At 40.1% G+C, this 16,759-nt stretch overlaps 1 protein-coding gene across 1 annotated transcript in view; it reads right to left on the bottom strand.

Annotated features, from left to right (window-relative positions):
- Positions 1 to 16,759, bottom strand: part of LOC149063622 (uncharacterized) — a 30,054-nt gene that overhangs the window by 2,440 nt on the left and 10,855 nt on the right. The window contains exons 3-5 of the mRNA XM_089255857.1: positions 11,885 to 11,910; positions 3,746 to 4,072; positions 1,622 to 1,927 (exon numbers count right to left, since the gene is read on the bottom strand). Coding sequence (XP_089111983.1) covers positions 1,622 to 1,927; positions 3,746 to 4,072; positions 11,885 to 11,910 — 659 coding nt within the window. The remainder of the gene's footprint in view (positions 1 to 1,621; positions 1,928 to 3,745; positions 4,073 to 11,884; positions 11,911 to 16,759) is intronic.

Raw genomic sequence — 16,759 nt, 5'->3', positions numbered from 1 at the left:
ACTGTTTAAAAGACATTGCGCCGAGACTGTAATGCAATCTATTCGCTTGTGACGCCATCGAAGCTGATTCGGAGGATTTGCACCAGACCTGGTATTACTAGTAGTAATACCAGGTCTCGTACATGGACCTCGTAAACTTTCCTCTGGGGAATTTCTAACTATTTTTTACATGCCGAAATGTGTATTCTGAGTATGTGTGGCCCTAACATATTAGAGAGGCCAGAAAGTTATGCGTGTTCTAGGTGGTGATGATGCTCTGTCTTCCATACTTTGAAGTAAAAAGGACGGATTCTTAAATTTCTGCGTTATGTAAGTATTGCGTTGAAAGTTTCCTCGTCTCTAAAGAGAGAATGTTTTAAACTAGAGACCGGCTCGCGAACGTGACTCGAAGTTGGAAACAAAAATTCCATCCGTCTACCGGCTATTAATAGAGTAAAGACTCTCTTTTCCGGACACCAGCGGGACAAAAAAATTCATCCGTAAAACAGGGGTGACCGTTAATCAGTGGTATGAAATGCATACTTTCATTATACTCGAGAAAATTGTTATTTACGTTTAAAAGAGGGGGGTGACCGTTGAGAGGGGTGTCCATTAAGAGGGGGATCTACTGTACTTCTATTACACCACGCATCCACCTCGTAACTATTTGTCTGCGAAACTTCTATCGAATTGGCACGTGTTCGAATGTACCATGCATGTGTTTTGTGCCTAGCGAGAAGTTCGTTTCTGAGGAATGCTAGTTATGTGTTTTAAAAAGTGCTGATATCTGTTTTTGGATACCTCGTTTAGATATGAAGCGGGGTGTGTATGGTCCTTCAATGTTCAATGCTATCTCACTTCCGAAATCAAAAGCAAACAATTCAGAAAGTTATTTTGCATGTTGTATTATGTGCGAAGCGAAGATGGAACTGTCATGTACCCTATTACAAATAAGCAAATCGTAAATATTGTTCCGGATATCGTTACTTGTAAGCACTCGAAATGGCAAAGTACGAAGCAATTTCATGGAAAACACAAATTTATTTCACAGAACAGCTATATACACGTATTCACAAACAGAGATTCGAAACACGACCTACAAATAAGACCTTGTCTTCCGACTAAAATTCAACTAACTGCTGTTACTTCCGAGGAAGCGGTGCTACTATAGAGCATAACGAAACCTAAAATAATTTCGTCGGTTCTAGCGTGATCCTTACACTTTTTTTAGTGCTATGGTATCGACAATTGGCCAGAATTGCTAAGTTCGTTATCAATGTGGTGAGATTTACAGAGTGTTGCATCAATGGCTTTTTACAAGCGAAAAATGGGACATATTGCATGATAAAAATAATGATTATTTACATAATTATCGTAATATTATTTATACATTCGTTTTTCTACATTTTTTAAGGACGAACGTGATAGAGCGTCAGGGGTGTTGTAATTGAACACGAGAAACAGTCTTATCGTTTCTCGGCAAAATCTGTAATTCCTAAATCAAAACCTCAGTCCCTACAGTGCTATGAATTATCGCCGTTTTGAACATCAACGACAATCCCTACATGAAAAAGCACAAAATACTGGAATTTTCGCATGTGGTTTATTTTTTTAAGTATAAATGAAGTCTTTCTTTACGTACCTTGTACAAATACTCGTTGACGAAGTGGAACTTCTGAGACTGCGCACAGATATCCTGTCCTTCAGGAACGCAGTTCAAGTGGACCTGATGGAAAACGGTTCCCTCGGGACACATCCACGAATGGCGCGCTCCACTGACGCAGTAGTGGAAAACTTGGCAATTGACGCTGTCATCGGCATAGTATCCATCTCCTTTGCCCCCGCACGTGAACTTGGAATCTTCCAGAAGAAGAGTCAGAGGATCCGGGCCTTGTTCTTCTTCTTCGTCGGCGGCACCAAGCGATTGCTGGGGAGCAGATCCTCCGTACTGGAATGCAAATCGCACGTAATTACAGCTTCATAAGCATGGAATACACAGCATCAAATGATACGGTAGAACGCGACTATAACAACCTCAATTGCTGCGACACCTCGGCTATAACGCTAATGGTTAATGGTTTTGACTGATTCATATATAGAATAATAATAATGAGCCTTGCTTATAACGTCGATATAAAAGCAAAGTACTCGAATATAACGACACATTTTTTCAGCGCTTTAGCTTCCGTTTTGCGAAAATTTTCCAAGAAATTCCTAGAACAACAGCTCATTACATTAAGGGAATCTGTTGTTTGCATCAGTGTTCTTCAAACGCTCGTCCCGCATTTCCCCAAATTGTTAGAACAACTATATTAAGGGTGTTTAACCTGTGGGAGAGCCCAGGGCCACTTCAATGATTTTAAAACGTATCGTGGGTCACGTAATTAACCCCTTATACGATCAGGGACGTAATATTGAGTGCAAATGCCAGTGGAATGAATTCAATACACAGCTGACTGTCTCTTCAACCTCTTTCTCCTCCATCGCGAAGCTTTATCGTAACCCTATAAAACGAAGATGTGTGTGTGAGTCTCCTCCCCCGTTCTCCTCAGCTTCCCCAACCCCCCCCCTTCACTCTCCATGGCATCGCCCCCATATAATGTATCTTTCTCAGATCTCTTATCTTCCTATTATATACTGTACAAGGAAGGAGAAAGAGAACACGTAGGTGTGTGAGGGTGAAAAGGCAAAGTATATACTGCATATGTCTTATCTCTCTGTGACTCTCTTATCCAATTATCTATTATTTGTACTGCTCCTCCCTACTCTTACTGCTTTTTTCCTTGCTTTGTTTCCCTTTCTTCCTTTTTTTTTAACGTGCGAATAATGCATATATCGCCTATACGTATAATTCACATCATTTAAATTTATTGTCGACAGCTTGTTCGCGAAGGGGTTAAGTCATCAGTGTAGTCTCAGCGTTACTGAAATAATACAGAAGTATTATTATTAAGTGAATAATTATTAATTATTATTATTAATTATTAATTATTATTAACGTAAAAATGTTACGAAAGTAGCTTTCTAGACATGAAAGTAGCTTAAATGCAGTGAACTCGGTTATAACAACAAGGTTATTACAACAATTCTGTCGTAATAACAAGCTTTTTTTAGCGAAAAAAATTATCATGTTTCTGACAATGACTAACCAAGTATCGAATTTGCGACAGCTCTAAGCATCCTTTGGTACTTTAGGTGAGTATTTGTTTTGAGCTTGCCAAAAATGTTTCTTATTCTCGCCATAAATTTTGTTGATTCTCGCCAAAAATGACGCCAATTATCCGCAAAATCTCCAAATATTGCTTATAAATAATCCGGTGCTAGAGCAAGTCAGTCAGCGATTTAAGATGCATTTCACGGACAAAAGTGGACATGGCAAACACATGAGAATATGGTGATTATAACTCAGTTTATAAATTATGCAAATTACCTAATTCTAATTATAGTAAGGCGCTTTGCTGAAAAAAACCGGGAAAACGGGACTTTTTTAGCAAAAAATACGAGGGACGCTCAAAGTTACAGGGACGGAAACGTCCCGTAACTCCGTCTTGCCAACCAGCAAGTCGGAACATCAAACACTGGATAAGTATTTTTCTCAACACGAGGCACCGGCAAGACAACAGCAATTACTGCCACAATGCGATGAGCAATAATTCTTGCAATTTCTTGATATTTATTGACGTTATAGCCGAAATGTCGTTATAACCGTGTTTATCTGTATTATCTGGCTCCCGATCATAATTCTTACGAAAACAAAAGCGCTTACCTTATTGGCTCTGTTGGAAGACGAGGAGGACCTCGACCTCGTCGAAGAAGACGATGGACTGTATGACTGACGAGGTTGGGCCGGCGGAGCTTCGTACGCCTGCGTAGGCTGAGGCGGGGGATGGCTCCTGGCTGAAGCCGGGGCTTGATGCTGAGCTGGCTGGTAGCTAGGTCTCCTCGGAGCTGGTTGGTACTGGTTCTCGTCTTCGGGTTCCTCCGCGAATGCCCTGGACGGTCTCGGTTGCTGCGGGTGATACGCAGCGGCTGCCTGCCTCGGTGATGATTCGCCTCTAGGTCCTGGGAATGTGTATGTCGCTTGCCTTTTGACCTGTTGGTAAGCACATTGAAAACCCGTGTTTGTCAATAATTTAAAAATAGATAAATTTGAGTAATTTACCCCTATTTACTCCATAATTACCAAATAATTATCCCTTGAATAGCACATTACTTATTGAAAATACATATTAACTTTAGCATTATAGTATACAGCAGCCATATTCCACCTGTCGCTCGCGAGCATCAAGAGTGCTCCCTGAATCACCAAGAGTGGTCAATGATCATGCCAGATTTCGTGCTCGCGAGCACTCGCGTGATCAACTCCTCAATTAAATACACTGTATAAATTGTAGTTCAAGAATTACGATTATGCAGGTTTCAAGAAACGTATGCAAACGTCAACGGAAAGCATACGTGCTTATCTCTTGGCTCGTGTGGTACGCTTCCAGATCAATTAAGTGGCCTGAGGGAATCTCATTGACACCCCCTGACTCACCGTTAAAGTATACGGGATATTTATTGAATCCAACGCTCAGTCCTGCCCAGTACGACAACTGGCAGGGCGAAACGGGATAAATACCAGAGTCGAGTGTCATTAGCCCGTTTACATGTGCAAGATTGGGGGTAGCTTTGGTGATTATTACCTGCATGGCAACTTTTTTTGCTCATGGGGGGTGGGAGGGAAAGGTGGGATGGAGATCCATCAAAAGAGTCCCATCTTTGTTGCGGAATAATGGTGGGTGACTTCGACCTCCTCTCCCATAATCCTTTGTGCCGCGAAAATTGCTGTTAGCACCGTCGTCGGCCATCTTGGGCCAACCACCCGTTCGATCCACGTGACCAGTGACGACATCCGAAAAGAAGGGGGAAGGGGAATACCGGCATAAGCTAAACGCCATGTGAAAGGGTTGTAGCGAAAATCCCTGTTACCGGGAACTTCCCGGGATATTTTATTACACATGTAAACGGGGCTTTAATGCTCGTTGTCGTGAACGCCATTCGCCTCGCCAAAATATTCAAGCTTCTGAACTCGCATAGGTAGAATTATTCTCATTTTTAACGTGGACAGAGAGAGAGAAACACTTTTCTTTTCTTTCACATCATTTGTTGCTTATCATTTTCTGATGTACGTGATTGAAACTGGTGCGCCCCGAATTTAGTGTACACTGATGGCGCTCAGACATTAAAACATAAATGAAGATATCATTCCATTCTCCCACGCTTCAATTAGCCAATCAAATTAGAGCTTTTTCCTCAACGTAGAAGTAATTCTCAGTTTTTTTCACTCGTTTTCTTTGCGGCTATGCGTATATAAGGGTTCGCGTATAGCTAGTTCTAGGGTGCTCAAAATTCTTGAGCAAGGGGACCCCTTTAAAATACAGTATTTAGTGCCTACTACTTCACCAACATATTGCAATTTACTGCCATTAATGTGATGGGCTGGAATGAAGGCGCGTCTACTGGTGGTCGCCTCAAGTTCGTTAGAGAAAACATCTTATCTATAAAACCCTTCTTGTTCGAACCCGGGACAGCAACCTTCACGGTGGTAGACGAGAATCTTACCACCACGCCCCTCGGGCACTAGTATTTAGTGCCTGTTTACCGTCCCTTGGCCGCAAGGAAGCCAGTGGAGATGAGCTGTACCTTGGTAAGTCCCATTTATTTGTGTGCGTGTGTACGTGGCATTGCAACAGTTTGTATACCGATAATACATTCTTTTACATTTTTGTGAAACATTTTGTTAATTAACTGATTTCATTTAATCTCGGCGCAAACGTAATCGAATATCTGTTCAAAATGTTCGTTAAATTGTGTGTGAACAATGATTCTGAATACATTTTGAAACTTGATTAAAAGTTAATATTATTGCCGCTCACGACGCGTCAGAATTTTTATTTGTGAATATGCATTTTCCTTTTCATTTAAAATATGTCCTTTCCCGGGACTTTATCGCGACACCGTCGCCTGGTTTCTTGCTAGATGCGAATCTATAGCCTTGGACCGAGCACTGCACAACGGCAGCGCTAGACTAAGTGTCTCATCCTACAACGGTAGGTTAGGTTAGAGCAGTGGTTCTCAACCGGGGGCCATATGGCCCCCTAGTGGTACTGGGATACTTCAAGGGGGCCACGGAAGAAAATTTAGAAAGGGGCTATGACACGTGGTTTGGAAACCTGCATAGAGCTTAGAAGAAAAATTAAGGTGTGAAGAAATAATGCTTTTAGATTAGTGACTATACACTTACAGAATCTAACTAAACCACCCACAAAACCAGGGCCGTCTTAGGGAATGGATCCCCCCCCCGGGCCTCACCGCCTACATTTTGCAGCAGGTTCCCTAGAGGATGGGGGTTTTTCGCAGGCCCCCGGCTAGATTTTTCACAGATCCTTCCTCTATATTAAATTTATAGTGTGAGAAACAAAAAAATGATGAAAAACCATATCAGGACCCCCGGGCTGCAGCTCTGTCATTCCTACTCTTGTGAGGGGTCATGCTCAAGGGTCTCATGTCCATAAATGACCCCACATTATGATGTTTTGTAAAGTACAATAAATTTTGAAAATAAGTAGCAAATATGTAGGCTGTTTATTTCCGGCTAAGTATGGGACTACCATAGCATCACTTTGCCTAGGGGCCCATGATATTGAGCCGGTCCTGAATAGAACTCGGATTAGCGGGGAGCTCAATCAATTCTAGGCCCGTGGTCTGGAGGCCAATCTTATTTGCAAAATTTTCGTTCAGCATAAATTCACTGAAAAAATCAATTCAATACGTATAAAGGATCTTGCTTCTAGATGAGGGTCGTAAACTCTGGGTAAGACAGGGGAGCCACGAGAAAAAAAATGTGCTTCAAAGGGGGCCACGGGCAAAAAAAGGTTAAGAAACGCTGGGTTAGAGAACTAACGTATCTCACGATGGTCAAATATCTTAGGGAATACTGTACTTAGAAAAACTTGGAATGGAACTTTATCCTCCATAAATTAATTAGGAATAATGAATGGGGTAATAATGGAATTTTTATAGGGAGGGATTTGTAATTTAAACCAAGAAGATGAGATACTGAAGATCTTTCCATTTTACACCATGTACACAAGTAACAACAGATTGTATCTGATAAAGCTGTTGTCGAGTGTGTAGCTGTCCTATTTGTGATCTGGTCAGCTCATTTCTTTTTCTGACACATGCAGATGGAAAAGATTATTTCTTAGACTGTTCAGTTCGATACTAAGAGTATTGCACCGAAAGAACGCGTGCTCTGAAAACATGGATCATATTTCTTTCAGTTAGCATTTCCTATTAGTTGAATTTTCATTTCACACATGAAATGGTTCAAAAACTTTCAGAGAGATAAGTGGAGGTACATTTGGGAAAAGACTCCGAGGTGGACGTGAGTTAACCGGACTCTCGAACGACAGTATTCTGATGTGGCAGTTCTACATCACTCAAGTTACCCGCGGAACATTCCCAGATTGCTTAAGTGATCCATGGCATAATTACGGACCACTTGAGAGGTGCGTTCCACAATTCCAGAGCACTTAAACGGGCTGGACACATTTCCTGAGCACTTGAAGGAGCTGTGAAACATTTACAGATCGCTGAAGTGGATCTGTAAGGGATTTATCATTATGGAGGATGTTAGTTCAGGCGCCCAATAACTATCGAAAAGCTTTTTTTTTCCCGTTTTTGGCGCACCGAGTAAGATGCCATTAAGAATATTTCATAATTCAGAAAGAGTGGTTGATTACGTAAGCATCATCTAAACCCAGTAAATAGGAAACCCCCCTCACCTTTCCCCCCCCCCATTGATGATGACGTAATACTTGAATGACCCCCATAATAGAGTTCGTCTTTCATTCATTCTAGAATTATTTCTTTCATCAGTTCTGGAATCAATCGTTTTACTGTGTTTTCCGAAAATAATCTGCAGGCAACGGCATATAGGTCCTACAGCTACATATGGTTCGCCGGCCAGTGCTCTGTGAAACCCCTGTCGCTCGTGAGCGACACGGTCGAACAATGGAAATGCTTAAGTAAGTTAATCCATGTAATTAACGCTTGTTTGTATATAAAAATAACTAGCTTATTGATCTGTCAAACAAGGTGTCAAATCATAGAAGATAAGTACAAGTAAAAACAAAACTGCAAAAAAACTCAAAAAGTAAATTTACAGGTTTTTGAAAAGAAAAAAGTAAACAAAAAAATCACGTTTCTGTTGTCAGCTGCTAATCAAATATGCGGATCACGTCGTTCTTTGAGTATAGAGGTCGCTCTTACAAAAAGCACGTTGTCTCTCGTCGCTTTAAATACTGTAAGTGAAATTTATTTCCGCATTTTTCTTTCACTCGAAATGGCAATAATGATACTTGAACCGTATGATTAAATTGAAATTTGGAATCTAGTTTGACAAATTACGATACTTTGTCATTTTTTTTTGTGATTTGATTATACAGGGTGTCCTGTAAATGCTAAATGTAGCTTTTATCTCATCAACCGTTCGTCGTAGTGGTACGGTTCCACTTTAAAAAATGCTCAAAATGTGTGTTCAGAAATCGCTCTGGACTAGGCTGACCATATTTGCTCGGGAGAAATACGGGAAATTGAGCTCCGAAATACCGGAAAATGCGGGCGCTGCCAATTATTGCCAAAAATGATGATAAAAGTAAGCGAAGCCGCCAACTCATTCTAAAATCACAGAAATGTCACCAATCGGGGAAAATGATGCGCCATTTCAAATTGTAGCGAATTTTAAAAAAAAGAAGCCAACTGTGTGAGATGAAAACATTCTTGTTTGTAATCGTAATATTATCGTAATCTAGTTTCTGAGTTGGAAACATAATTTTAATCGTTGATTTGGAGAATAAGAAGCCAAGTTGGCTTCGTTGAAAATACGTGAAAACCGGGACATTTTTGCAAAAAGTCGGGATAGCAAAAAAAACTGGGACTGTCCCGGTAAATACGAGACGTATGGACACCCTACTCAGGACCAGTTTTGACAGTGAAAATTACAGTGTATCACAAAATAAAAATCCCAGAAATCCCAGTTATAGAGAGAAAGTTGTTGCCCTGTGTCTTTTAATATTCTAAGAACAAAAAAAAATCCCACGTTTCTAAACAAGGAAATGATCCCAAGAAGTCGTCCTTAAAAAAAGTCAAAAAAATCAAGTACGTTCGCATCTCACCCTGAAACAACAGAAACACAGAAACCAGAAACACAGGCACAACAATTAGCGGTGAAATAAAGTTATTTAACCCGCAAGAAAAAAAGATAAAAAATGATAACAGTTGGCCACTCATCACCTCTTGCGCTTCTTGGCGGATATCTATCTATAAAAAAAACTTTTTGGCCTCTATTGGCGTTCAAAATATTGATATTTACAGTTTTTTAGTGACCTATAAATTCGCCGGATTTTTTAAATGTATTTTTTGTGTATGTTTAAATTAGTAAAATCAATAGTATTATTTTTCTCAAAACTTTTTGATGACGTCACCTCAGGACCCTCTCCTTGCAAGTGTAATATTCGCTGAGATATTTGAATTCAAACAACAGAAATATTTTGGGAAAGAACTTTTTTTTTGGCCTCAGGAGAGAAATGGCATCATTGGAAGTTAGACGATAGGGGGATCATATGAAAAATTTAGATTAGTTTATTTTGTGACACACTGTATTTTCACTCTCAAAATTGGTACAGGGTGATTCCTGCATATATTTTTATCCTTTTTTTTTTAAATTGGAACTATACTTCTGAGACGAAAGACCGAGTTAGGACTTACAGGACACCCTTGGTATTTTTTCCGATTGCTATGGATGGTGTTTCACTTCAAAATTTTTCAAACCTGGAATCGTTTCAAAATGTATTTCGAAATTGTGTTGCAGATGGTGCAAGGACCGTGGCATTTTACCGCTCATTTGCTCCAGTTTATACCGTAGAGATATCGCGTGCTTAGTGAATCGCAACAGAGGCGGATTTCTCGTTTAGTCACCTGTTTGCTACACAAATTGTTGTACTATACACAAAAAAAAGGCAAAGAGATGTTGCCTAAAATTCCCAGTTCGACTGTATTAAGCACGAGAAAAAATTTAAAAAGAAACAAAAAACAAAGCAGTTTTTTGCCTAAAATTGCCTTTTTGGACAGCACAAAATGGAGTGTTAGCAAGTGCTGGACAAAACTTTAAGGAAAATAAAGTAAAGGAGTTTTGCCTAAAATCGCCACTTTTATAAAAAAAAAAAATGCTTCAAGAGAGAAGAGATGGAAACAAAATACACGGCTGGCTACTTTCTGAGAAAGTAACTGGCGATTTTGATTTATAATGAACATAAATTTCATTGAATTGAATATCAAAACTCATTAATAATGTCAAAAGTGGTAGAATATCGGAACTTCGTCTTATTTGGCATGTGCCGGAAAAAACATTCCAACTATTTCAAAGAGGAAAAACTGGTCTCCCCCTTAATTTTTTCTGGCGTGCCAGATTATGCGTAGGAATACGTTGTATGTTTCGTATGGGGGTTTTTTTTTGCGTAATTTTTTTAATATGAAAATCCCCAAAAATAAGTATGAAGTTTCTTATCGCTTGACATCATAAGTTGTGAGTACCACACAGGATTATTTTGAGAGCGGGCGTACCTTTTGGAACGCGTTGGATGATTTAAAGCAAGTATAGTGAAACCTGAAGGTACAAATCCCCGTAAGAAAACAAAAATTTCTCTCTCATGGATGTCCGTTATTGATAGGTCTCTCCGTAATGGCTAAGAAATGGGCTTTCTTACGGAAATCTAGTTAATCCCCAGAAATGCATGGGAACTTGTTTATCCCTAGAAATGAATAGAGGTTTATCCCTAGAAATCCATAAAAGTTTATTTCTTGAAACTCATGGAATAAACCAGAAAACCCAAGAAATGCGTAGAAAGCTGGTTTATATTTAAAAATGTATAGAAAACTAGTTTATCCTGAAACGCATGCAAAGCTCGTTAACCCCCAGAAATTCATAGTAAGCTGGTAAATCCTTAGAGATGCATAATCGAGCATATCAATCCTTAGAGATGCATAATCGAGCATATCAATCCTTAGAGATGCATAATCGAGCATATCAATCCTTAGAGATGCATAATCGAGCATATCAATCCTTAGAGATGCATAATCGAGCATATCAATCCTTAGAGATGCATAATCGAGCATATCAATCCTTAGAGATGCATAATCGAGCATATCAATCCTTAGAGATGCATAATCGAGCATATCAATCCTTAGAGATGCATAATCGAGCATATCAATCCTTAGAGATGCATAATCGAGCATATCAATCCTTAGAGATGCATATCGAGCTTGTTTATTCCTAGAAAGTCGGGGAGGCTTGTCAATCCCTCAGACAACCATCGAAAGCTTTTCTATCCCTAGAAATGCAGAGCAAGTGTGTTTATCGCTATAAGTGGTTAAAAGAATCTTGTGTATTCGTAGAAATGCGCTAGAAAGTTTAGTTTACCGCTTAAAACTAATGTAAACCTTGCATACAGCTGGAAATGATCGGTAGTTGTGCGTCCTATAAATGCCTGTTTAACTTATTACTAATTGTGCCACAATCGATATAGTTTACAATTTCCTGTTACCCCTTTTTTTAGTGTTTTCCCTCAATTCTGAATATTTTTCTCACACATATGAATGACCTTTGATTACCATTAGGAATACGCGTACCCCACAGGTTGGGAATCACTGCTCGAACCAAACACATTCACGACTATTATATGATGTCATATTCATCGTGTTGTAGTATTCAACATAATTGCCAGTTTTCATCACACTCAAAATAAGCTATTGATTTCCCATATAACCTGATTAATTAAAAATTGTAAAATTTTAAACTCACCCTGTCTTCAGCTGATGCGAGACCTCCTACAAATGAAAATTCAGAGCATTAACCAATGAAACAGCATCAGACGATCGAGGTATACATAACAGAATCGTATATTTGTTTGGACAGTTCATTATTATTATCATGATCAACAATGTACATTTCTTATATGGCTTAATACAAAGGCTACAACAGACAGAAAAGCATGGTGAAGTGGCTGAACACATGTCCGAATGGTTGCCGATACGTTATTTAATGACAATAAAATTCACCATTTCTGAGTTTGTAGGTATTCAGCTGGTATTTTCGCCATACAGTTGGAGATGTGTTGCTGGTTTTTTAAAGTTTTTAGGGCGGAAGTCTTCTACGCAAACTACTTTTCGCAACCTTTACATGGTAATGTTGCTCTCAAGCAGGGCCGTCATTTCAACTTTTTCCGGGGGAAGCAAAGAACCTGTACTCAATATATGTGTATATGTATATACTATTTCTAGTGTATTTTCAAAAGCCGAGGGCAACGGCCGCTCCGACCCCTCCCTAAAATGACGGGTCTGAAGAACATCATTTTCTTATTTTTTCAAGTAAGCGGACTCTTAAGTTTTAACATCGCTTCGGCATTGATGCTGCTAATCAACTCCTAACATTCCTAATCATAACCTTCTAAACATTCGATTTGTGCTTGCGAGCAGCTCGTGAAGTTTATATTATTACCAGCAGAATGGCTTGAAGGCAGTGACGTATTTAGAGGGAGGCTTAGCGGACTATAGCCGAGGACGGAAAGTTCAGAGAGATTTGAAGAATTTGTGGCCAAGAAAATAAGTAGAATAGGAGAAGAACTAGAATTGGCGGCAAAATCTCTATAACCCTTCATAAATCCGCCTCTGAAAGACATTCAAGGGACTAGGTCAGTGAGTGGCCTGTGACCAAGAGAATTTCCAAGCATATGAGTGAGAAAAAGAGTGACCTGAAGCTTGCGCAAGCATGTGAATAACCAAAAAAGAGTGACCTACAGAGTGAGGGACAAAGCCATCCGACGAATGTGGAGGTCAAGTGACTGGTTCCGCGCATCCAATCCATGAGTATATAACATCGAGGTGTTTACTCAGGAAAAATATGCAGAGGCACCAACATGCATGAACCAAATGCCTTACGACCGTAAATCAGGTTCATTATCAGCGTGTTTCTCGTTCGTGTAGTCAGCCATCGCGATACTCATTGAAACAAACAACTAACTGCTACACGTGCTTACTACCGCAGTAGCGCTAATTTACGTCGTCCTCAGCGCGTGATCCTACCCCAGCGCATGCGTTTCGCAACGCTGCTTACATCAGCGTTGCGAACGCTGATGTAAGCAGAACATTATTTAGCGATACGCATTTAGCGATCAACTGACATCCACCTTTCGTCTCCCCTGGACTCAGAGCCTGCATGTATTTTTCATCCTCTCAACGTGGTTTGTGACACCGCGTTCCATTGCAATTTGTATTCCTCTTGGTGCCCACTAACAACCCTCTGAGTTTGTCGGTCCATTAACAGAACACCTCGTATAATAGGGGCTGTTTCATGACGAGGAGGGAGTCGGTACCAGCTGACGTCATGCGTAACGCCATTGCTCAAACAGAACCGAGTACCCCATCTTTGCGACCCTGTCTGTCAGTCACGATAGTTTGCAATCGCTGTGTACTGCCCATTTCACTGAATTATTTCCAAAATTATCTTTTCGATTATAGTCATTGGCATATTTACCGGGGTTTGTTCTTTTTTTTAAAATTTTAAACATTTAAAAGAGCGAAATTTCGGTATTCGTTTATGTGGTAATTTCCACTGACAATATTTCCCTCGATTCCATTTCAGTTTAAATGCCATACGTTATTTGATTCAAATTGGGTGAATTGGAAGCCAACTAGAGACACGTAATTTTAATTATCTTCTCAACTTTCTAATAATTTTTGATTATCGTTTTGTTTTCGTTTTAATTAGCTGAAGCCTTAGACTTCGTTGTTACCAATACAAATGCAACGTAAGAACATGGAAAACAAATGTAAAGAATATATTAAAGAAAGATCCTAATATAAAATGTTTGAAGTCGTTATTATTGTTATTTGAATGCTAAATTATCAAAATATATTATTTATTACTTACCAACTATTACTTGGATTTAATCCATTTTTTGGCTTACAGGTTATAAAAAGATTATAAAAACACAGCACGCGCATACCTGCGTACCCGTGACAGTACCATGAGTGAGAGATACCTCACTTAAAACACTAAATAAGCAACTAAAATGCAAAAAAGAGCGTTTCGCGTGCTGCTGTCACCTACTAAAGAAATGTTTGGGCGGCGACGTCAAGCAGTAACTCCGAGACTACGCCCACTGAGCCAATGCGCAGGCGCAACCTCAAAGGGGTGAAACAGTCATTATAGTAAATGTATATACCCCTGGATATTGCTTTGCATTCTTGAACAATGGCGGAAAAGTAAGTTGGCAAGCAATATAAGGGTCGTTCAAATGAAACATAGACAAAGCTGTAACGTCTGGAATATTTGTCATGCGGCCGCAAGATGGCTGCATAAGCGAGCTGGTAATGTGACGAAACTGCGCAGAAAGCTTGAATTTCCAGAGACAATCTCGGTACGTACAGAAATCATTTGTAATAGTGGAATTGAGTGATGGATACGTCCAAGCAAGTACAACGTGGGGTTTTTCAATTTTTGTGCGAAAAAGATGTTGCACAAAAAGGGACCGTTGATTTAGGAGTGGATGCACGTCGGGTCTACTCGCAACGTTATTGCGACACGTTACATAACCTTCGAGAGGCCATTAAAAGCAAGCGGCCAGGCAAATTGCCATAAGGTGTGATTTTGTTCAGGATAACGCAAGGTCGCACACTGCCAAAGCAACAAAGAACACTCTGCGTGCTTTCTGCTAGGAAATGTTGAATCACTCGTCTTACAGTCCGTATCTATCACCTTGCGATTACCACGTGTTTGGTCCGTTAAAGAAGGTCCGGAAAAATCAGCACTTTACCCGCGATCAAGCGGCGCGTCAGGCTGGGAAGAGTCGTTCTCCCATCAGCCTTCGGCCTTCTTCATGGAAAGTATCGGAAAACTTGTACCGCGTCGGGACATTTCTCTGTACAAAAATGAGGGCAATTACCTGTAGGCTCTTTTGAAGCGTCATTTTACTATGCCTCTTTAATGCTGTATATAGTCAGCATTTCCCAATAAAGTATCGGTAATTTTTTTCCGACACCAGTTTAAATAGGTATACCCTTCCAATTTTATCCAAATTATATTTTTAGATAACACTGGTCACGACCGAAACTTGATTCTCACAGAGGCTTTAGAGATGGGTCGTACGAACCCACTAGCAGTCAAGGCTCTTTGAGCTAAGGGTCATGACCCAAATTTGATTTGCGGGGCTTTCGAGTTAAGTCGTACAAAACCATTTACAGCTAGGGATTTGAGCTATTGTCACGACCCACACCACTTGACTCGCAGGGGCTTACAAAATAGATCTTACAAATCCGCTCAAATCCCGGAAACTTGTGCTATGGTTCCCGCGACCAAAACCTCTAATTCGAAGACGACTTGGAGTCAGGTTCCACAGAGGAATGTGGACGAGGTGCATGTGTGGTTTACTAGAAGTAGGGACTTTTTAAAGATGGGTCGTAAAATCCCAGTAATAGTCAGGGGCTCTTCAGCTATCGGTCGTTACCATTAGCAGCAGTTTCCTAAATTAGTCGTACAAATCCACTTACAGTCCTGTTATAAATGCGCTTATTGCGCACCAGTGGTTTCACTAATTTCAAAGAACAAACAGTACCACGGGTCGCAAAGCTAATCCAGTTGTTTATTTCGGTTTGCGGCTTGATAGGGTTAAGAACCCGTGAACTAGAACATGTATTCGTACTCCATATTTACGCCATTTCATCTCAAAAAGCGGTTCAAATCATCCCCCGATGATTGAGCGGGCCACTATGACCATTATCTAAAAAAGATGGGGGCAACTTAAGGGTTAAATGGTCATAACACGTATATATAAAGTTGAATCGTCTCCTTTATAATGAGTGATGCTCATCGGTCTTTTCGACAGCCCATTTCTTCCGCGCTGAATAGTTGCTATTCAAATTTAAATCGTGTTCTGAGGAATATTAAATTGTTACATGGAACTAGTTATGCAGCTATTCAATGCCGTCTGCATACCAATAAACATCTTTCCAGTCCAATTAGTGCAGTAAATATGACAAATGAAACGAAGAATCAGGGCAATTTATTTCTTTGTATTCTTCTCGAAGCTTCGATATTCTGAACTGAAAAATGACGCATGGGTGCGTTTTCGTCTGCGGTATCGGCCAGATTTGCGTATCATTTGCATTCGGTTCCAACGTATTTTCGTCTTTGTGTCGACTGTGTGTGTCGTTATTCAATGATAATCAATCTTTCAACTCATTTTCGGCACGTTTTCTTCCCTTTGAATGTCATTCCCAAGAATCCGTCCACCTGCGCAACGTTGTAATTGAATTGATGTGTCCATTTTAATTGACTACAAAAATGCTCCATTTCTCCGATTCTTCTGATCAGAATCGCAATCAAACGCAATTGAAGACGTCGGTGCAAGAACCTGAAGCGTCTCCGGTTTTCTATATTTTTCCTTGGCTGGCAAAAAACGCTTTAAAAAATACTGAACTTTTTCCAAAGATTATCAGTTTCGGGTCAAACATTAGTAATAATTTCCTTTATAACAGATCGGTTTTACTTTTCGACCTCTCGCGTAGTTTTTCTTTTATAGCAACAGAAATAATGCAGCTCGGTCTGGTTTTTTTTCCCCCCAACAAACACTACACTAAACTGAGTAGCGTAAGTCGAACACTGGCCATATCGCTATAC

This window comes from Pholcus phalangioides, unplaced genomic scaffold, assembly GCF_987345545.1.
Source record: "Pholcus phalangioides strain wild (caught in Gottingen) unplaced genomic scaffold, Ppha-v1.0 ptg000172l_1, whole genome shotgun sequence".
In the NCBI taxonomy this organism is placed as follows: domain Eukaryota; kingdom Metazoa; phylum Arthropoda; class Arachnida; order Araneae; family Pholcidae; genus Pholcus; species Pholcus phalangioides.
The sequence above is the reverse complement of the archived record's forward strand: the minus strand, read 5'-3'. Positions and strand labels throughout refer to the sequence as shown.